The sequence below is a fragment of the Cyphellophora europaea genome, assembly GCF_000365145.1.
Source record: "Cyphellophora europaea CBS 101466 unplaced genomic scaffold supercont1.4, whole genome shotgun sequence".
Classification (NCBI taxonomy): Eukaryota; Fungi; Ascomycota; class Eurotiomycetes; order Chaetothyriales; family Cyphellophoraceae; genus Cyphellophora; species Cyphellophora europaea.
Window position 1 is genome coordinate 1,338,080 of NW_008481810.1, and position 16,152 is coordinate 1,354,231.

General features: G+C 52.7%; 6 protein-coding genes across 6 annotated transcripts; 1 reads left to right on the forward strand and 5 right to left on the reverse strand.

The window, feature by feature from the left end:
- Positions 1 to 551: 551 nt before the first annotated feature.
- On the reverse strand, positions 552 to 1,352 carry HMPREF1541_04737 (uncharacterized protein; the record flags this gene model as incomplete). Its single annotated transcript, XM_008719081.1, has 1 exon — positions 552 to 1,352. One exon carries the CDS (start codon positions 1,350 to 1,352, stop codon positions 552 to 554), a length of 801 nt encoding a protein of 266 aa, XP_008717303.1.
- Positions 1,353 to 2,598: 1,246 nt separating this feature from the next.
- HMPREF1541_04738 (uncharacterized protein) lies at positions 2,599 to 3,659 on the reverse strand (the record flags this gene model as incomplete). The annotated part of the gene is made up of 3 exons (XM_008719082.1): positions 2,599 to 3,347; positions 3,398 to 3,575; positions 3,627 to 3,659. The coding sequence occupies 3 exons, from the start codon at positions 3,657 to 3,659 to the stop codon at positions 2,599 to 2,601; spliced, it is 960 nt and encodes a 319-aa protein (XP_008717304.1).
- Positions 3,660 to 4,194: 535 nt separating this feature from the next.
- HMPREF1541_04739 (uncharacterized protein) lies at positions 4,195 to 5,814 on the reverse strand (the record flags this gene model as incomplete). The annotated part of the gene is made up of 1 exon (XM_008719083.1): positions 4,195 to 5,814. One exon carries the CDS (start codon positions 5,812 to 5,814, stop codon positions 4,195 to 4,197), a length of 1,620 nt encoding a protein of 539 aa, XP_008717305.1.
- Positions 5,815 to 6,378: 564 nt separating this feature from the next.
- Positions 6,379 to 10,267, forward strand: HMPREF1541_04740 (uncharacterized protein; the record flags this gene model as incomplete). The annotated part of the gene is made up of 2 exons (XM_008719084.1): positions 6,379 to 6,409; positions 6,465 to 10,267. The coding sequence occupies 2 exons, from the start codon at positions 6,379 to 6,381 to the stop codon at positions 10,265 to 10,267; spliced, it is 3,834 nt and encodes a 1,277-aa protein (XP_008717306.1).
- An 881-nt stretch (positions 10,268 to 11,148) lies between these two features.
- On the reverse strand, positions 11,149 to 12,945 carry HMPREF1541_04741 (uncharacterized protein; the record flags this gene model as incomplete). The annotated part of the gene is made up of 3 exons (XM_008719085.1): positions 11,149 to 12,222; positions 12,273 to 12,366; positions 12,413 to 12,945. The coding sequence occupies 3 exons, from the start codon at positions 12,943 to 12,945 to the stop codon at positions 11,149 to 11,151; spliced, it is 1,701 nt and encodes a 566-aa protein (XP_008717307.1).
- A 1,425-nt stretch (positions 12,946 to 14,370) lies between these two features.
- Positions 14,371 to 14,842, reverse strand: HMPREF1541_04742 (uncharacterized protein; the record flags this gene model as incomplete). The annotated part of the gene is made up of 3 exons (XM_008719086.1): positions 14,371 to 14,553; positions 14,600 to 14,690; positions 14,739 to 14,842. The coding sequence occupies 3 exons, from the start codon at positions 14,840 to 14,842 to the stop codon at positions 14,371 to 14,373; spliced, it is 378 nt and encodes a 125-aa protein (XP_008717308.1).
- Positions 14,843 to 16,152: the final 1,310 nt, after the last annotated feature.

Below are 16,152 nucleotides of genomic sequence, written 5' to 3' on the forward strand. Positions count from 1 at the left end.
AAAGCACAGTCTCAGATCAAGTCACCTTCAATGCACCTCTTTGAAGTCCAGTGAACCGCCTGAGCAAGGAGCAGTGGCAGCATTCTGCTGAATGGGGCACCTCGAGTCATCTTAGAAAGTGGATAGAGACTCGTGCTTGGGATGCACGGCCGTCTTGGATTACATTCGCGAGAAAATGGTCACAAACACAGTCGACGGTGTTGGGGTCGAGCGCGCCTCTGTCAGAAGCGCCTCATAATCCTGTATTCGCCTGTATCAGGCTTGAGCAGCGAGTATGCTGTAGTATACATCTTTGTTATCCTTCCATACAATGCAGTCCAAATCATTCAAAGCCACCTTCGGGCAATTTCTTTCCGCACAAAGAACCTCCAAACCTCCAATGCTTTGACCCAAAGAAACAATCCCATCTATGCACTTTTTTCATCTTCTCTAACTCTTGATGCTCTCGTCTGCCCATACGCCTGAGCTTATCCCATCTATGCCAGGGGTATCAATTCGTCATTCACTCGTAGCTCTTGCCAAAGAAAGCTTTGTCAGCAGTTGAAACACGACTACTTGTGCGACCACAGACGGGTCGATTCCATGTCGGCGGCGGTTTGCTTAAACGCTTTCTCGTGGTAGTCGTTCTTTTGCTGCTTCTGCTCCGAAGCAATGGTGCATTCTGTGTCCACAGTAGCGTTGCTGTATAGTGATGATTGTGTCGAGGTAAAGAGGTGAGGTCCGTACACGCCTCCAACATATCCGCGCTCCAGCGCGATAGGCTTCAGAGACGAGGCGTCGAAATGCTCAATGAATGTCTTGTCAAGAGCGCGAGATTTGGGCGTTGAGTACGTCACGTATTCTTCGAGGACGTCTTCGAGACACCAGCCAGTAGCTTTGCGAAAACATGCAGTCATGCAGCCGGTGCGATGCTTGCCCTTGTTGCAGTGCAGCAGCAGCGGATAGTTGGCAGGCTCGAGCATAATTGAGAGTACCTTGTTGACGGTTTCGGCATCTGTGAAAATCTTCTCGTCCTTGTTGGCGAGGATGGGAATTTGATGGTGGTTAATGCCGTTGGTGCTGATAAAGTTGGCATATTCGAGAGGGAGGCTTTCCGGAACTAGTGTAATGATGGTCTTGAGCTCCAGATCGGCCAGATGTTCGAAGTGGCCATGTTGAGGGTATGACGATCGGTAAAGCCCTGGAGCAATGGTCTGGAAGTTGATGGGCTTTCCAGATCCATCAGGTGTTGGGGGTTGAGACTTGTCATTGTCGATCGACGGGCTCTTGGGCTTGGAATCGTTCAGAGCAGTCAACTGCGCTACCAAGTCCACCGACAACCACGAGGCTGGCAGAGCCTGGTTGCAAGGCATGTTGTTGGTCGTATCGGACAGTAAAGTAGATACGTTGGGCGAGGGAGCGGATTTCGAGGTAGTCGGAGGATGCTGCTTGATCGTTCTCAAGGTCAATTGTGAGGCGACAAATGTCAGGAAGTCGTGAGAAGAATTGACAGGCGAGAAGGGCGAGTTTTGTACTCTTTCTGATGAGGCTAATGAGTACCTGTGATTTGTTGTGGTGGGTGCCTATAGCTAAAACCAGTACCGTAGTTTGCAGTGTCGAAAAAGGAAAGGTACTGGACGACCACTTTGACGCAGCAAAACCGACCCAAGATACTACAGAGCCATTTTTGTTGTAGGAGGCGGGACTGTCAAGTGGAAGTCGAGGCCTGAGGTTGGTTGTGCTTCTACGAGAAGGAAGCCCGGGGGATTTGCTTCTGATAGAACCGTACGATTTTTTGCCGGCTTCGCGGGTTTGGCGGAACAACGATTATGTCGTGTGTTAGACGAGTTGGAGATGATTGTGGTGACGAAGAATGTCGAACAGGTCGTTTGAGGTCAGATGAGACGATTATCTACACCTGAAACGGCGCTCTGGCATGTTGTGTGAAGCTGCCATTGTGGATCGGCGGCGATATTCGAGGGCGAGGCGACGGGCCGGCAGGGTTGGTACCGGCACACTGGTTTGGAGGTGAAGGAAAGGAAGACAAGAGATGAGGCAGGCAGCGCCTGTTGGTGTTGTGGAGAGCGCGTTTGGTTCGTGGCTGTCCAATTTCAGGAAGATGGAGGTTAGAAATAATTTCGCGCCTTTTCCCAGTGGTGGTGTTTGGCGCGGCGGGTGGGTTGACGGGGCTCGTCCGCCGCCTCGAGCAGGGCTCGGCTTAGTCTGCCAGCGTTTTTCTTAGGCCGGAAGGCAGACACCCACACGACGCAACGCCCGTGTGGAGGCGAGACCCGAACAAAGACACAAATCGAATCAAAGCTTACGGACGCGACTCGGAAAGTCTGCGTCGATCTAGCCTCCCTCCGCCCGGGTTTATTACGTCGTTTATCTCCGGGCAGCTCGCTGCGTCATTCCTCACACTCGAGAGCGTCACGATCCTAGCGCTTTACTTGCTGCCTTGGTTGAGCGCCCATGTTCCCAGGCACGCGACACGCATCCATGAGCTCAGCCTGACTCCTCAGTTAATCTATGGCTCTACGTATCTATTGTCTACTGGATTTGCCCTAGGATCGGCAGCGGCGGTGAACACAAAGCCCCCAATGCCTCAGCGATGACTCCTCATGATGACTCCACAGGCACTTCCCCGAGCCCGAACATTCTGATTGAATTGTTCCAGGCAGCTTCACACACCTGCTGAGTTGGAAGGCCCTTGACTTTGGCAATAACATGAGCCACCTGAGGGATAGTGGCCGGCTCATTCCGGCCTTTGACCATCAGCCCACTTTGCCACTTCTCCTTCTTCACTCCTTTTGGCATGGGTGGGCCACCATAGTCTTGAAGATGCTTGGACGAGGCGTGAGATGGCCGGATCTCACACCACGGCCCATCAGTTTCAATTTGAAGTCGCTCCAACGGTACCTCCTTGACCACTGCTAGATTCTCCTCCGTTTTTAGACTGCAGCCGTTGACGCCGATATCGAAGCCAAGACCAACCAGGCTCTGCATCTCTTCCAAAGTGCCAGTGAAACTGTGCACAAGCCCGCGTTTCGGTAATTTGTCCAAGTTTGCCTGCATGATCCGCTCAAAGTCGTCGTGGCACGCTCTTGAATGAAGGAACAGCGGCATTTGGAGCTCAACTGCCAGGGCCATCTGGCTCTCAAAATACTTCAGCTGTGTTTCCTTGGGTGACAGGAAAAGTCGATCGTAGTCAAGTCCAATCTCACCAAATGCAACTGCCGTTCCTTTCTGCTTCGCTTGCTCGGCCAGGGTTCTCAATTCCTTGAGCAGCACGTCAGGTCCCCCATCGTGCTTGTCGAAATCCTGGGTAGAGCAGGGATGCACTCCTACGGTGGCATAACACACCCCCGCTACACATATCAGTAATGTCTGACAATGTACCAGTCATTCTTCAACTCACGATATTGCTTGGCCAAGTCAATTGCGTGCTTCGACTCGTGCAGGTTCGACCCCGTGATCATCATCTTCTTGCACCCCACATCCAACGCTCGCTGCACCACATCGTGAAGATCGTCCTCGTGGGCCTGTTTGCCATGGTACTGTCCCCGGAACACCGGGTCTCCTAGGTTGATACCGACCTGCCAGGATCAGTGATGGTTTCCAAACAGCCGAGCCTCCGATCCACGCACGTCCGCGTACCTCAAAGACTCTTGCTGAGTCATGGCGGCAGGAGAAGTTGAGAAGCGTCGCCTTACGTGATTTGCAAGGCTACCTGGACATCGCCGCGTCGTGAAATGCACTGATACTGATCAGTGACAAATTTGAGACAGCCAAGTACACACTTACGTTGCTTCAAGGGGTGATGTACACCATGGGGCACCAAAGAGTACGATTTTGTCGCTTGCTGAGTTAATAGTATGCGTGTCGAAAGCATGAACGAAACACAGTGAGCATAATGTTGTCTGTTCGCCCATTGATCGAAGTCATGATATAAATCAAATCGAGAATGGTCAAGCCGGAACTCCCAAAACGGCTTAGCTTCATCAAGCCAGCGCCGCATCTAGTTGGACGAGAAAGGTGGTCACTATACAGTATAGAGAACCTCCTAACGCAATACTCAGTATGATCTAAGCCATACGCCGTGCAGCAATGTCAACGACCAGACGAGGCTCCTATGTACGTACGATGGGTATCTTTGAACACTCAAATCATCCAAAACCAACAATCCCACCCATGCTAACGAACGAAAACCCCTTCTCAATCATCAGTTGAAGCTGGCATACCTAGTAGGCTACTAGGCGTCTTTCTTTCCGTAGCGCTCGTATTGACCGCGACGTCAGCACCGGAGGCTCGTAGAGTGCTAGCCTGCGCTGCAGCCTTGACGTCGGCAGACTTAGGCTCACCCGTCTCATCCAACAATGGAATCTTGTCCAAGCTCTCGCGCTTCTTCCTTGCTGCCTCTTCGGTGCTGTCCATAGCTTGGGATGGCGGGCTGAGCATGCCATTGGCATCCTGCCACTTGGTGACGTCTCGCTTCATCTGTTCCAACTCCTTCTGGAAACGCTTTCCAAACACATCCATATAGTAAGTCGCTCCATTCCAAATACTCCATGTGAAGACTATGATGAGAAACGCGGCCGATGCCCATCGATACCAGAACCAGATCGGACACGGCAATATCGTAAGAAGGGCGTAAAGATACTGGATCAACATGAAGGTGGGCTCTTGTAGCGCCTCGCTACGCGCCAGCACAAATTTTCCGATCCATGTTCTCGAATACGACTTTCGTAGCCAGGTGAAAGAGGTTGGTCGGCCAGCGGCGATCTTCTCCGCCCGCCGGATGCTGATGAAGAAGTGGTAGGTGAATTGCCATGCTGCGTAAAAGACTGAGGAGAAGAAGAGCATCGACAGAAGTGAGTAATGTACTGGGGACTCAGGTGTGGAGTATTTGATCGCATATGCCCCCGGGAAGCGCTCCTTGAGCTCTTCTCTGCCTGTCAGATGCACTATGCAATGCAGGGTGACCGGCGGCATGACGTGGATGAACAGCGAAACCACCTTATCCATGGAGTGAAAAACAAGCGAGTTGCGCCACATGACAATGGCTACTGCGTTGTTGCCATAGGCCAGACAGTAGGTAGCAATGAACAGTCGTTTCGATTGCGGAAAAGCCCATATCGTGAGCAGACATAGCGCATTAACGAAGTAGCACAAGTCGGCCAAGAAGTAGTGGTACCCCTTGCGGTGATATGTAATGAGTCGAACGGGCATGAAATAGCAGAGTTGCACTGTGAACCAGTAATAGAAGTAGTCCGGTGTGGCACCGATGAGGTAGCCCGAAATGAAGACGTTAAGCACAGCCGAAATAAAGGATATCTTCTCTTTGATCGAGATCGTGACTGTCTCGGACCATCTCTTGTTCAGGCCATCGACCGATTTCTTGAGACGACTGCGATATCTGGCCAGCTGTTCTTCCGAAGATGGAACCCTCTTGCGCCATTCGGAAACAGCCTTGTTCCTGGCTTCAGCTGCCATTCGCTCTCTTCTGGTCTTAAGTTTATCCCGTTGTTCCGTAAGCGTGGCCTGAAGCTTCTCGAGTCTGGAAGGAAGGGCGAGGTTGTCGAATATATCGAAGAAGGTGAGTCTATCCAGCGGTGTCTCCCAGTCCTCCTGGAGCGACTGACTGCCCACGTACGAGCTATTTCGGGATAGTAGCATTGGGCTGCTAGGTGAAGAGGAGGCATAACCTGGGGTCAGCGCAGGTGTTGGAGGATCCATGCTGTCGTTGCTTTCAAGGGATGTACCCAGATGCAATGTGGACTGGTCGTCGATGGCCGGTTCAGATTTGGATCTGGGGACATCGAGGGGTTCTGACATGGCTGCAAGTGCGCTCCCAGGCGAGGGACTGATCGACTAATATAAAGGAACGATGCCCTAAAGATGCCTGCAGGAGGGGTCTCGGCTGGGAGGCCGTTGCACCCCGGATATGCGCGTGATCGAGTTGACTCAGCTGAGCACGAGCCTAGTTGACAGCGACTGATTTAATGCGGATGTTGTTTCTGCCTGGCTGTGGGAGGGGGAGGAAAGTACGTTGTGTTTGTGTTGTTGAAGACCAGTCAAAGTCCAGATACAAGCCACATGCCCCAACTCCAGGCCTGGCGTCATATCGACCTAAAGGCTGGGCATCTTTCCTCAGTTGGAGCTAGGCCCATCTCATTTACTAGCAGTGCCAAGGCGTGGACCCTGGCAGTGGGAGCGACGCGCCTTCGCGTGCCTCGTCGCTACGCGACTGCCAAATTGTCGTTTGCTCGGCCACATCTGCCACACCTGCCTCACGCGCCTGCCGCTTCCTGCATTGGTCTTGACGCTGCAGTCGCGAGGCGGCTCAGATCGATAAGAAAGTTCTGACAACCGTTTATACCGCGACTGAGCTTTGGCGAGATGGGAAAACTTATTCGCCTAGAACTGTACAGTACGTGCCCCGTCCATCGTATTTGCGGCAACCCCTAACAACTGATAATGAACAGACTTCAAGTCGTACAAGGGTCACCACAGCCTGCTCTTTGGCGATGCCTACTTCACCTCTATCATCGGGCCAAATGGCTCCGGCAAATCGAATGCGATGGATGCCATATCGTTCGTTCTTGGTATCAAGTCCTCCCATCTACGATCGACGCATCTGAAAGAGCTGGTCTACCGAGGTAGAGTCTTGCGCAAGTCAACAGCCAATGGCGAAGTCGAAACAAATGGTGTCAATGGCCACCGCGAAGAGGATGAAAATAGTCAACTTAATGGAACCCAGGAGCGCAATGATCCCACCTCGGCCTGGGTAATGGCCGTCTACGAAGATGACGCCGGTGAAGAGCAGCGATGGAAGCGCACAATCACTAGTCAGGGAGTATCGGAATACCGCCTCAACGACCGAGTTGTTACCGCACAACAGTACAACGAATCTCTCGAACACGAGAATATTCTGATCAAAGCCCGAAACTTTCTTGTCTTCCAGGGCGACGTCGAAGCCATCGCTATCCAGAAGCCTCAAGATTTGACAAAACTGATCGAGCAAGTGTCTGGCAGTTTGGAGTACAAAGCTCCATACGACCAATTGAAAGCCGAGTCAGAAGAGGCTGCGGAACAGCAGACCTACCAACTGAACCGCCGCCGTGGTATTAATTCCGAGATCAAGCAGTACCAAGAGCAAAAGCGAGAGGCTGACAAATTTGCCCAAAAGGCCAACGAACGGGACGAAGCGATTGTCACTCACAGTCTGTGGAAGCTCTACCACCTTCAGCGGCAGATTGAAGAGTCGACTGCTGAAATCCAGAAGTTCCAGAACGAGCTCAAGGAATTTCAACGCAGCATCGAGAAGCACACCAAAAGTCTCGACAATGCAAAGTCTGACTACGCGAAAGCCGGCCGTGAGGTTGGCAAGGCCGAAAAATCCATTAAGGAGAAAGAGCGTGAGGTCGAAGAGATGAACGCCTCGCTGGTTCCTATCGATGAGCAGATCTCTGTTTCAAACAAGCAGCTTGGCAAATATCAGTCCCGTATCAATACTATCAACAAAGAGCGAGCCTCACAAGCCGGCAATGTCAGCGACCTGGAAAAGCAGATTAAGGTAGTTGAGAAAGCCCAAGCTCAGTGGCAACATCAATGGGACCAGAATGCGAACAAACAGGGTGGGCAACTGTCGGCAGCAGCCCTGCAACAGTACGCTCGACTGCGCGAAGAAGTGAACAAAAAGGCATCAGCGGATCAAAGTAGAATCGAGCGGCTGAAGACTGACCGTGCCCCAGTCGAGGCCACCTTCAGGCATCTCAAAAACAGCCTGGAGAGTGAAGAATACAGGCTCAAATCCCTCGAATCCGAGATGACCAATATCAACACAAACAAAGCGAACGTGAATGAATTCATCGAACAGACGCAGACTGAGATCGATGCGAAAAAGAAAGAGCTCAACGCTGCTACTTCTAAGAGATTGCAGCTATCTCGCCAAAAGACCGAGATTGACGAGAAGCTCCAAGAAGTGCTACGAAAGCTGGTCGAAGCTGATGACGGTCGCCGTGCCACGCAGAAAGAAGTCGCTATGAGGGAGACGGTGGCTATGCTGAAGCGCACCTATCCTGGTGTCCGTGGTCGTGTCCACGAACTGTGCAAACCAAAGCAGAAGAAGTATGAGGAGGCTGTCAGTATTGTCCTTGGTCGGCATTTCGACTCAGTCGTGGTTGATACCGAGGCTACTGCTAAACAGTGCATCGAGTATCTCCGCGACCATCGATCCGGGCAAGCGACATTCCTTCCGCTTGATACCATACAGGCTACAGCCGTCAACCCGAGCCTGAAAGGAATGCACAAAGGCATGCGTCCAGCCATCGATACAGTCGACTATGGCAGCGACGTTGCCCGAGCCATATCTTCTGCTTGTGGCAATGCTATCGTGTGTGACACTATGGATATCGCCAAGGAACTGGTCTTCCGCCGTAAGGTTGATGCCAAAGCCGTAACTTTGGATGGGAATGTTATCCACAAGGGCGGTCTTATGACTGGTGGTCGTGGTAGAGACTCGAACACACGTCGCTGGGATGATGCGGAGATCGACAAGCTAAACAGACTGAAAGAGAAACTCTTGACCGACCTTGCCGCTCTTCCTCAGGAGCGCAGCCGCCAAGCTGAAGAGCAAACACTCGCTGGTGAGCTGAGCGGCCTCGAGGGGCGTCTAGCAGCTGCAAGAGACGAGCTGGCCGCCTTTGAGCAGAACCTGAGGAGCAAAAAGAGCGAAGTCAATAGTGTGCAGAAGAGGATCAAGGAGAACAAGCCGAAACTCAAGATCGAAGAGAACAGGCTCGAGAAAATCGACGACGAGATCCTAGAGTATGAAGGCTCTGTTATTCAGGTTGAGAACGAGATCTTCGCCGGCTTCTGCAACGAGCACGGCTTCGACGACATCCGTGATTACGAAGCCCAACAAGGCTCCCTGCAGCAAGAAGCGTCTCAGAAGAAACTGGAGTTCATCCAGCAGAAAGGCAAACTTGAGAGTCAGCTAAGCTACGAGAAGACTCGTTTGCAATCTATTGATGACCGCATCCAAGCTCTACGCGACAAGGAGCAGAGAGATCGGCAGCGCATTAATGAGTTGAACGAGCGTAAGCAGGGCATACAAGACGACTTGAACGCTCTTCAGGAAGAACTGGATGACATGAACACCGCGCTTGATGAGCTCAAGGAGGACTATGAAGAGAAAAGTCAGACACTGAACAAGCAGCGTCAAGATGTGGCCAACCGCAGCAAAGCCGCGGAGTCGTTATTGAAGCAAATCAGCGCCAACGAGGGAGATTTGCAGCGCTTCTCGTCGCAGCGCTACGCGGTTTTCCGCAAGTGCAAGATTGAGAACATTGCCATCCCTCTCACAGAAGATTCTAATACGCTCGAGACGTTACCTATCAACGATAATCCTTTTGGCGGCGATCCCGACGCTATGGACGTAGACGATGAAGACCCGACGTCCTCTGCTCTTCGAGTTCACAACGCCGGCACGGACTATGGCATTGTTCCTGACTTTGATGCTCTGGACGAAGACCTGCGTGAGCAATCGAACTCGGAAGTGGAAGCCCAGCTTCAAGAAGATATCTCGAAGCTTAACGCCCTTCTTGACAAAATGCAACCTAATTCACACGCGGCACAGCGTCTTGCTACTGTCCAGCAGCGTTTGCGGGACACAGAACAGGAGTACGATGACTCTCGTGCCCGCTACACCGAAAAGAAGAACGCGTTCGAGGAAGTTAAGCGAAAACGTAACGAGCTCTTTGACAAGGCCTTTGGCCACATTTCCGAGCAGATCGTGCCAATCTACGCAGATTTGACTCGGTCCGCAGAGTTCGCTGCTGGCGGTCGGGCCTATCTGACTGCCGATGACGAAGAGCCATATCTCGCTGGTGTGAATTACCAGACCATGCCCCCTGCCAAAACTTTCCGAGATATGGAGCACTTGTCCGGGGGTGAAAAAACGATGGCTGCACTGGCCCTACTCTTTGCGATTCACTCATACCAACCCAGCCCCTTCTTCGTGCTCGACGAGGTGGATGCAGCTCTGGATAACGCCAACGTCGCGAAGTTGGTAAACTACGTGCGAGGCCATAAGGGACCGGGTATGCAATTCATCGTTATCAGTCTGAAGACGGGCTTCTTTCAAGGAAGCGAGGCGCTGGTGGGCGTGTACCGGGACCAAGGCGGCAACTCGAGCCGCTCTTTGACCCTTGATGTAAGTGAATCTTCCCAAGACTTGATGCTATATTGGGATCTATTGGAGCTAGAAATGTTGTCGCTCCCTTGACGAGGCGAAAATATTGCATCCATTCCTATTGTACCTCACTGAGTACATGCTGACTGATTGATAGTTGCGAAAGTATGCCTAATGGATGCAATCTCTGTGCCACGAGACCATGCGTTGGATGAACTTGCCTATGAGATGTGTACGATACGAGATGAGACCGTCGACGGATGAAACAGGATCTGGAGTACAGCACCGTTGTGGAGAAGCTTTGTACGACAATGATAAGCAGATCGAAAGAAAGGATGAACCGTCTTGCGTGCACGGCCGTTGTGCTTCACGTACATCACGCGAGAGTACCCAAGCCTTAACCTACCCTCCTTTGCAGAGAATCGGACTACGTATCTGTGCACCTGCTCGAGGTTCGCAGTGATACAGAGGGATAGCACAGGATACCATGCGCCATGAATGAGATGACACGCCTGTTCTCTTCCTCTCGCTCTCGCTCTCGCTCTCGTGGGAAATGTCGCTGGCGCTAATGTCGAACGTCGATGTCGACCTCAAGACCAATCGTATTTATGAAAAGGAGATTCGTATCTGATTTGTAGCTTACTGACCCTCTACTAGGCCTGCTGGCAGCTGTGTATTGCTGGTGGTGGTACCGCGCCCAGCCCAAGTCCAAGTCTTTCCCCGTATAAAACTCTGTGATGACATGATCCCTTTGCTACCGTTTCGTACCTGTGTCAGAAAATGCGGTGCCCAATTCGCTTCCCCAAAATGCCCTCCCTGCTTGCTTGCGTGGTCCGCGCGCGGCGCCCGCCAGCTCTATGCAATTCTTCTGACAGTCTATCGTGTTGGCGGAGATGTGAGATGAGAAACAACAAGAACACATAAACATAGAAGCGAATTGATGTTAGCGCCCACCGGTTCTAGGACTTCAAGCTTCAGTCCTTCTTGATCTGCGCCTTCTGGGCCTCCACAGACGCCTGCGTTGTTTCGTCTTTGCCTTGCTCGCTGACATCTTGCTCGGCTTCGGCGGCCTCGCTAGCAGCGGTCTTGGCCTCAGGCGCTGCAGCCTGCTTAGGGTTTTCATCGATGTCTTTGTCGTCCTTTGGTGACTCTCGGCTGGCACCGTCCTCGCTCTTGGTTGCATCGGCCTGCTTGGTCTCTTCTTCAATCAGTTCTTGTTGCTCCTTGAGAACCTCCAGACGCTGCTTATTGGTCGCAGCTCCTTCAGCGTTGTGGACTTCGAGCTCGATTTCATGGAACAGCTCTTCAGGGATAGACGACAATACTGCCTGTAGTGCCTCGATCTGCGAATCAATCTCGGAGTCCTTGCCAGAAGTATACATGTAGGCATTTGAGAGGACCAAAAGCGTTGAAGGGATGTTGTACTTGAGTCTCAAATCCAGCCACATTTGGAGGTCCTCTCGGAGCTTGCCTGGCGACATACCGTGTGTCCGTAGGCCGCGCGAAGCACAAGCCATCTGGAGTTCTGGTACAGACAATGAGTCGACGCCCTCGAAGCTGATAGCCTTGTCGTCGCGCTTCGTCTGCCTCATGCGATGCCGGATTTGATATCGGAGCATGGCATCCGTGCCGAATGTGTTGAGATTCATATACTTGCACATACCGACTAGCTGAGGTCGAGACAAGTTGTCGAGAGTTAGATCATCCTTGAAGATCTTGCAGACCTTGATCACATCCTCCTTAGTGGGGGCTTCGCCAGTGGCTCGAACCTTGCGGAAGAACTCTTGGAACTCGGAGCGCTTAGCAGATGCAGTAGTTATAGGCAAGCCGGTCTCCCTGAGTGTGTTTCTCAGGAAGGACGAGACGCCCTTGCGTGTTTCCCGGAGACGGGCGGCCTTTTCTTCGCGTGACTTCTGGCCTTCAAATGTAGATGGCAGCAGATTGGGGAACAGCTTCAGTGCCACTGGAAGAAGCAATTCGGCGAAAGGTACAATAACGAAGGCGGAGAAGGGTACAAGTCGACCCAGATCCTGGACGGTGCGTTGTAACTAGATATGATTAGCTTCGAGACAGGAGCCTGTATGTGACAGCAGCGTACCTGTCTGTTCTCTCTCCTGCTGAGTTCGTACCCAGCGGCCATTTTCAGAGCAAGCTTCGAGGAGATTCTGACCTCGGCAGCAAGTAGCTTAGTGCTGTTGCCGTTAGTCAGAACGTAGAGGAGGTTGACGCGACACCTACCCGTCCCAATAATGACGAACTTCCTTCATGACCCGCTGGCCCAGAGTGAGCTTCTTGTTCTCCTCAGCCTTGGCAACCTTGCTGTCTTTTCCTTCTGCCTTCTCTTTCTGAGCTGCCAATTCCGAAAGCGACGCATTGGTCGCCGCTGACGTGGGTGCAACCACGCTAGGGTGGGAGGCAGTAGGCGGGCTCAGGGCCTCACTGTTCTTCAATTCTTCGACAGTCGGCGTTGGCGAGGTCTCTTTCTGCGCGCTTTGATTTTCGTCTCTCGTCAATGGCTTTTTGGCTTGATCAATGTTGAAACCAGGAGGGGGGCCTTCGCCTCCTGAGCCCCTCGAGCTGGACGTCTCGGTGGCATAGGCACGCTTCGGAATGGCAATGGCGAGGGCCGACACTTCAAAATCCGCAACATTGATCCTCCGGCGAGGTCCCAGGGTCTGAAAAGCCGAGCTAGTACCCAAGCGAGGATGGAACTGCTGCAATATCCTGCGGGAGGCAGCGCTGCTGCGAGCCACCTGGAATCTGGCAGCCATGTTGGGATAAGGTATTAGGAAGAGTCGGAAAGAGGTAAGCGAAATGTAGACGAAGCAAGATGTGCGGCGACTGAATTATCGATATAGAAGGTCATGCAAGAGAACGAACATGAAGGCGAAGAGGACTTGTTGGGCTTGAGGGAAGAATGATTGATGGTCAGGCACATGAGGCGAGACTGCAGTCCCGCAGGGAACTGGCTCCGGGGGGATCCACTTTGGTCTTTTAATCGCTCTATTCCCGGAAGGAGCTGCGGCTTGGCGTCGCCCGTCGGAGTTTAGGATTTAAGTTTGCGTTTACATGTACAGTATGCTGTAGCCCGCGAACCCTCGCCAGGAGCACGCGACAACGAAGGCGGCCCATCCATTCCTCGTGCCGATCTTTAGATCGCACACACGATCAGTCGCTACCTGCACCGTTTGCAGCAGCACCATTCGCGCCAGGTGAACTTACTCGTCGGACTCGCTTTTGCTCTGGGCTTCTCGTTGACGACACTGAACTTGTGTTCCGACGTCTGCGACCTGGTGGATTCCACCTTTCGAGCGACCTCCGACGCTTATTACCTCTCTGTCGACCGTGGCTGCGGCTTCTCGACCGGCTCCGGTGCTGATCCATTGACTCATCAGAACTGCGGCTCAGGCGACGCTGATCCCGAGTAGCACGTCCCTTGACAATATCAGCTCTTCCACGGTCTCGCTCGTCTGATGAATAGGAAGGAGATCTTCGTCGACCACCACCTCTGCGGCCACGGCCTCTCTTCGCGCCTCGTGATCTTGACCTAGACCGTGATATTGAACTTGAATAGGAACGTCTGCGGGCCCCAGGTGGGCTTCGAGGCCTGGAACGCGAGCAGCTAGCGTATCGACGTCTTCTAGGTGTTGGTGAGCGAGAGCTGGCAGATCTAGTTAGGGACCGAGATTCTCTGTCACCGGTTTCCACTTCTCTCCTGCTTGCCGCCTTGCTTCTCTGCCGAGGGGCGCTACGTGATCGGGACCTTGACGATGATCGATTCGAAGGGCTCCGTCGTCTTCTGCGGGGTGGTGAGCGAGATGGTGTTTGTGAGCGCGATCTGGTTCTAGAACGGCCGCGGCCATTCATCCCACCTCCACGGCGGCCACGTGGTGCGTATGAATCGACTTCACGGGGACCACCACGGTACGGCGGCGACCTTCGGCGTGGCGGTGATCTGCTAGAGTCTCTGAAACGGCGAGACTCAAAGCCACCACGTCCACCTCTTCCGCGCCCACGGCCTCGGCCACGATCGCCGCCTCGGTCACCGCCTCGATCGTCGCCACGTTCTGCACGCTCGCGCTGCCTGATATGGTCCATGTGTTGGTCTCTAGTCTGCTCTTGCTCTTGCCTCACCTTGGCGGCTTGCGCTGCTTTCTCAGCGTCGACCTTCTGGCGTTAGTGACTTTTTGAATTTATCATGGAGCTGAACCAACCTTCTCCTGCATGAGTTCGAGCTTCTTCGCTTCGAGTAGTTCTTTCGGAACGCCCTGCGGGTTGGACTGGGCGCTCAAGCAAAGGTTCCACAGTTCCTTACAGAACTTGGCAGCATCCTTGTCAAGGAAACCGGTGAGCGAGATTTGTAGAGACTTGATGTCAGGCTAGAGAGAGTCAGTAAAGAACGTGGATGGGAATGCATGTGCTCACATAGCGCGAACCCTCTAGCAGGTTGAAGCAAAGCTCGATTACAATGTCATCTTCGTTACCGAGGATTTCAGTGATCTTGCCTGCAATCCACCTGAGCTATCAGTCAGTAGAGATCGTTGCAAGAGTGTGACCAGCGCACTTCTTCATCACCTCGACATTCACTTTCTGCATGTCAACCTTCTGGTTGAATTCGGGCGGGAATTTGGTCTGCGCGCGCAGCTTCTGGTCCACAGAAGTTGCCATTGTCGCAACAATGCACCGCCTCGGCGCACGAGACTTCGGACAGAGGGAAAGCGTACGATAGTACTTAGACAAGTGGCACGAGCGCAGCATTACATTTTCATAGTGACGGAGCCGGCGTCGAGTTGCGGTCGGCTAAGCTTCCAGAACTGGAAGCACTACATACTCATGCTGTTTTGCGGGGAACAAACGGTTATCGCTGCTTGCTTCTCTTGCTTTATTGTCACAAATGCTACGATCAAATTCGACCATCAGACCATCGCCTTACGTTATGCTGACCTAGAAACTATCCGAGCTTCGAGAAGACCCAGAAGCGGCCCGAACGACGTTTGTAGAACTCTAGAGCTCGTTGCAAGGTGAGCTCATTCACCACCACAGGTAAGTTGCGAAGCCGAATAACTCCATGACGCATCTTTGCCGCAGTCAAGCAAGGAGACTGTGAGAACCGACGTCTATGGCAAGCTAAGTAACGGGAAGTGATGAAGAGGGAGGGGCTCATCTCGTTGGCTGCTGGTTACAGCGTCTCTGCTCCTGCCTGGCTACCATACTTTCCACTTGCAGATCCCCTGGTCCGAGTTGCATGTCGGACCTGCCATCACCAGTATATATACTGACTCGATGCGGCCGCTCTAATTTCTAATCAACCGAGAATATGCGCAACCGACTATACTGACTAGCCGTTCTTTCATTCTTTGCTCGCCCACAATTCACACTCGACGTCTGTCGGGAGCCGTCGACGTCTTCCCAGCAAAATTGCACTTCGAGCGCTAATGAACACACTCTTGGGTTGGAGTCGATACTCATACCACGTTGACGAACAGTTCCAATAGTGTGCTCGCCATCGGCATTCATTCTCTCATGAAACCCAGATGCCGTAGCACACGAGCAAAGTGACAGGGCACGCGGCTCACTAAGCTCACGATACATGTCAAGAACCGAATGTCACAGTCCGGCGCCGTGATCCCAGGGGATCGTCCAGAGGTCCCTGATCGACAGCAGGGCCACCAAATCACAAACGCCATCCCAAACAGCCCGCTAGGTACCGACAGCGGCGAAGAGCAAGAAACCGGTATCGCTACGGCGAACACACCAAGATTGGGACAAGTGCGTCGCGGTTTTTGGATAAGCGAGAAATCACCAGCCCCGAAGCCACAGAGTGCACCGGTCGAGGCCTTCGGAGAACTATTCGCCTCTCATCCGAATAATCGTGAGCATTCTAGGACCTTCGAGCAAAGCGACGAACAAGAGCACAGAGAAGAGCACAGAGAGTCTGAAAGTGCCATCGAAGAAAAGGTGGTGTATCTAGATTCTGC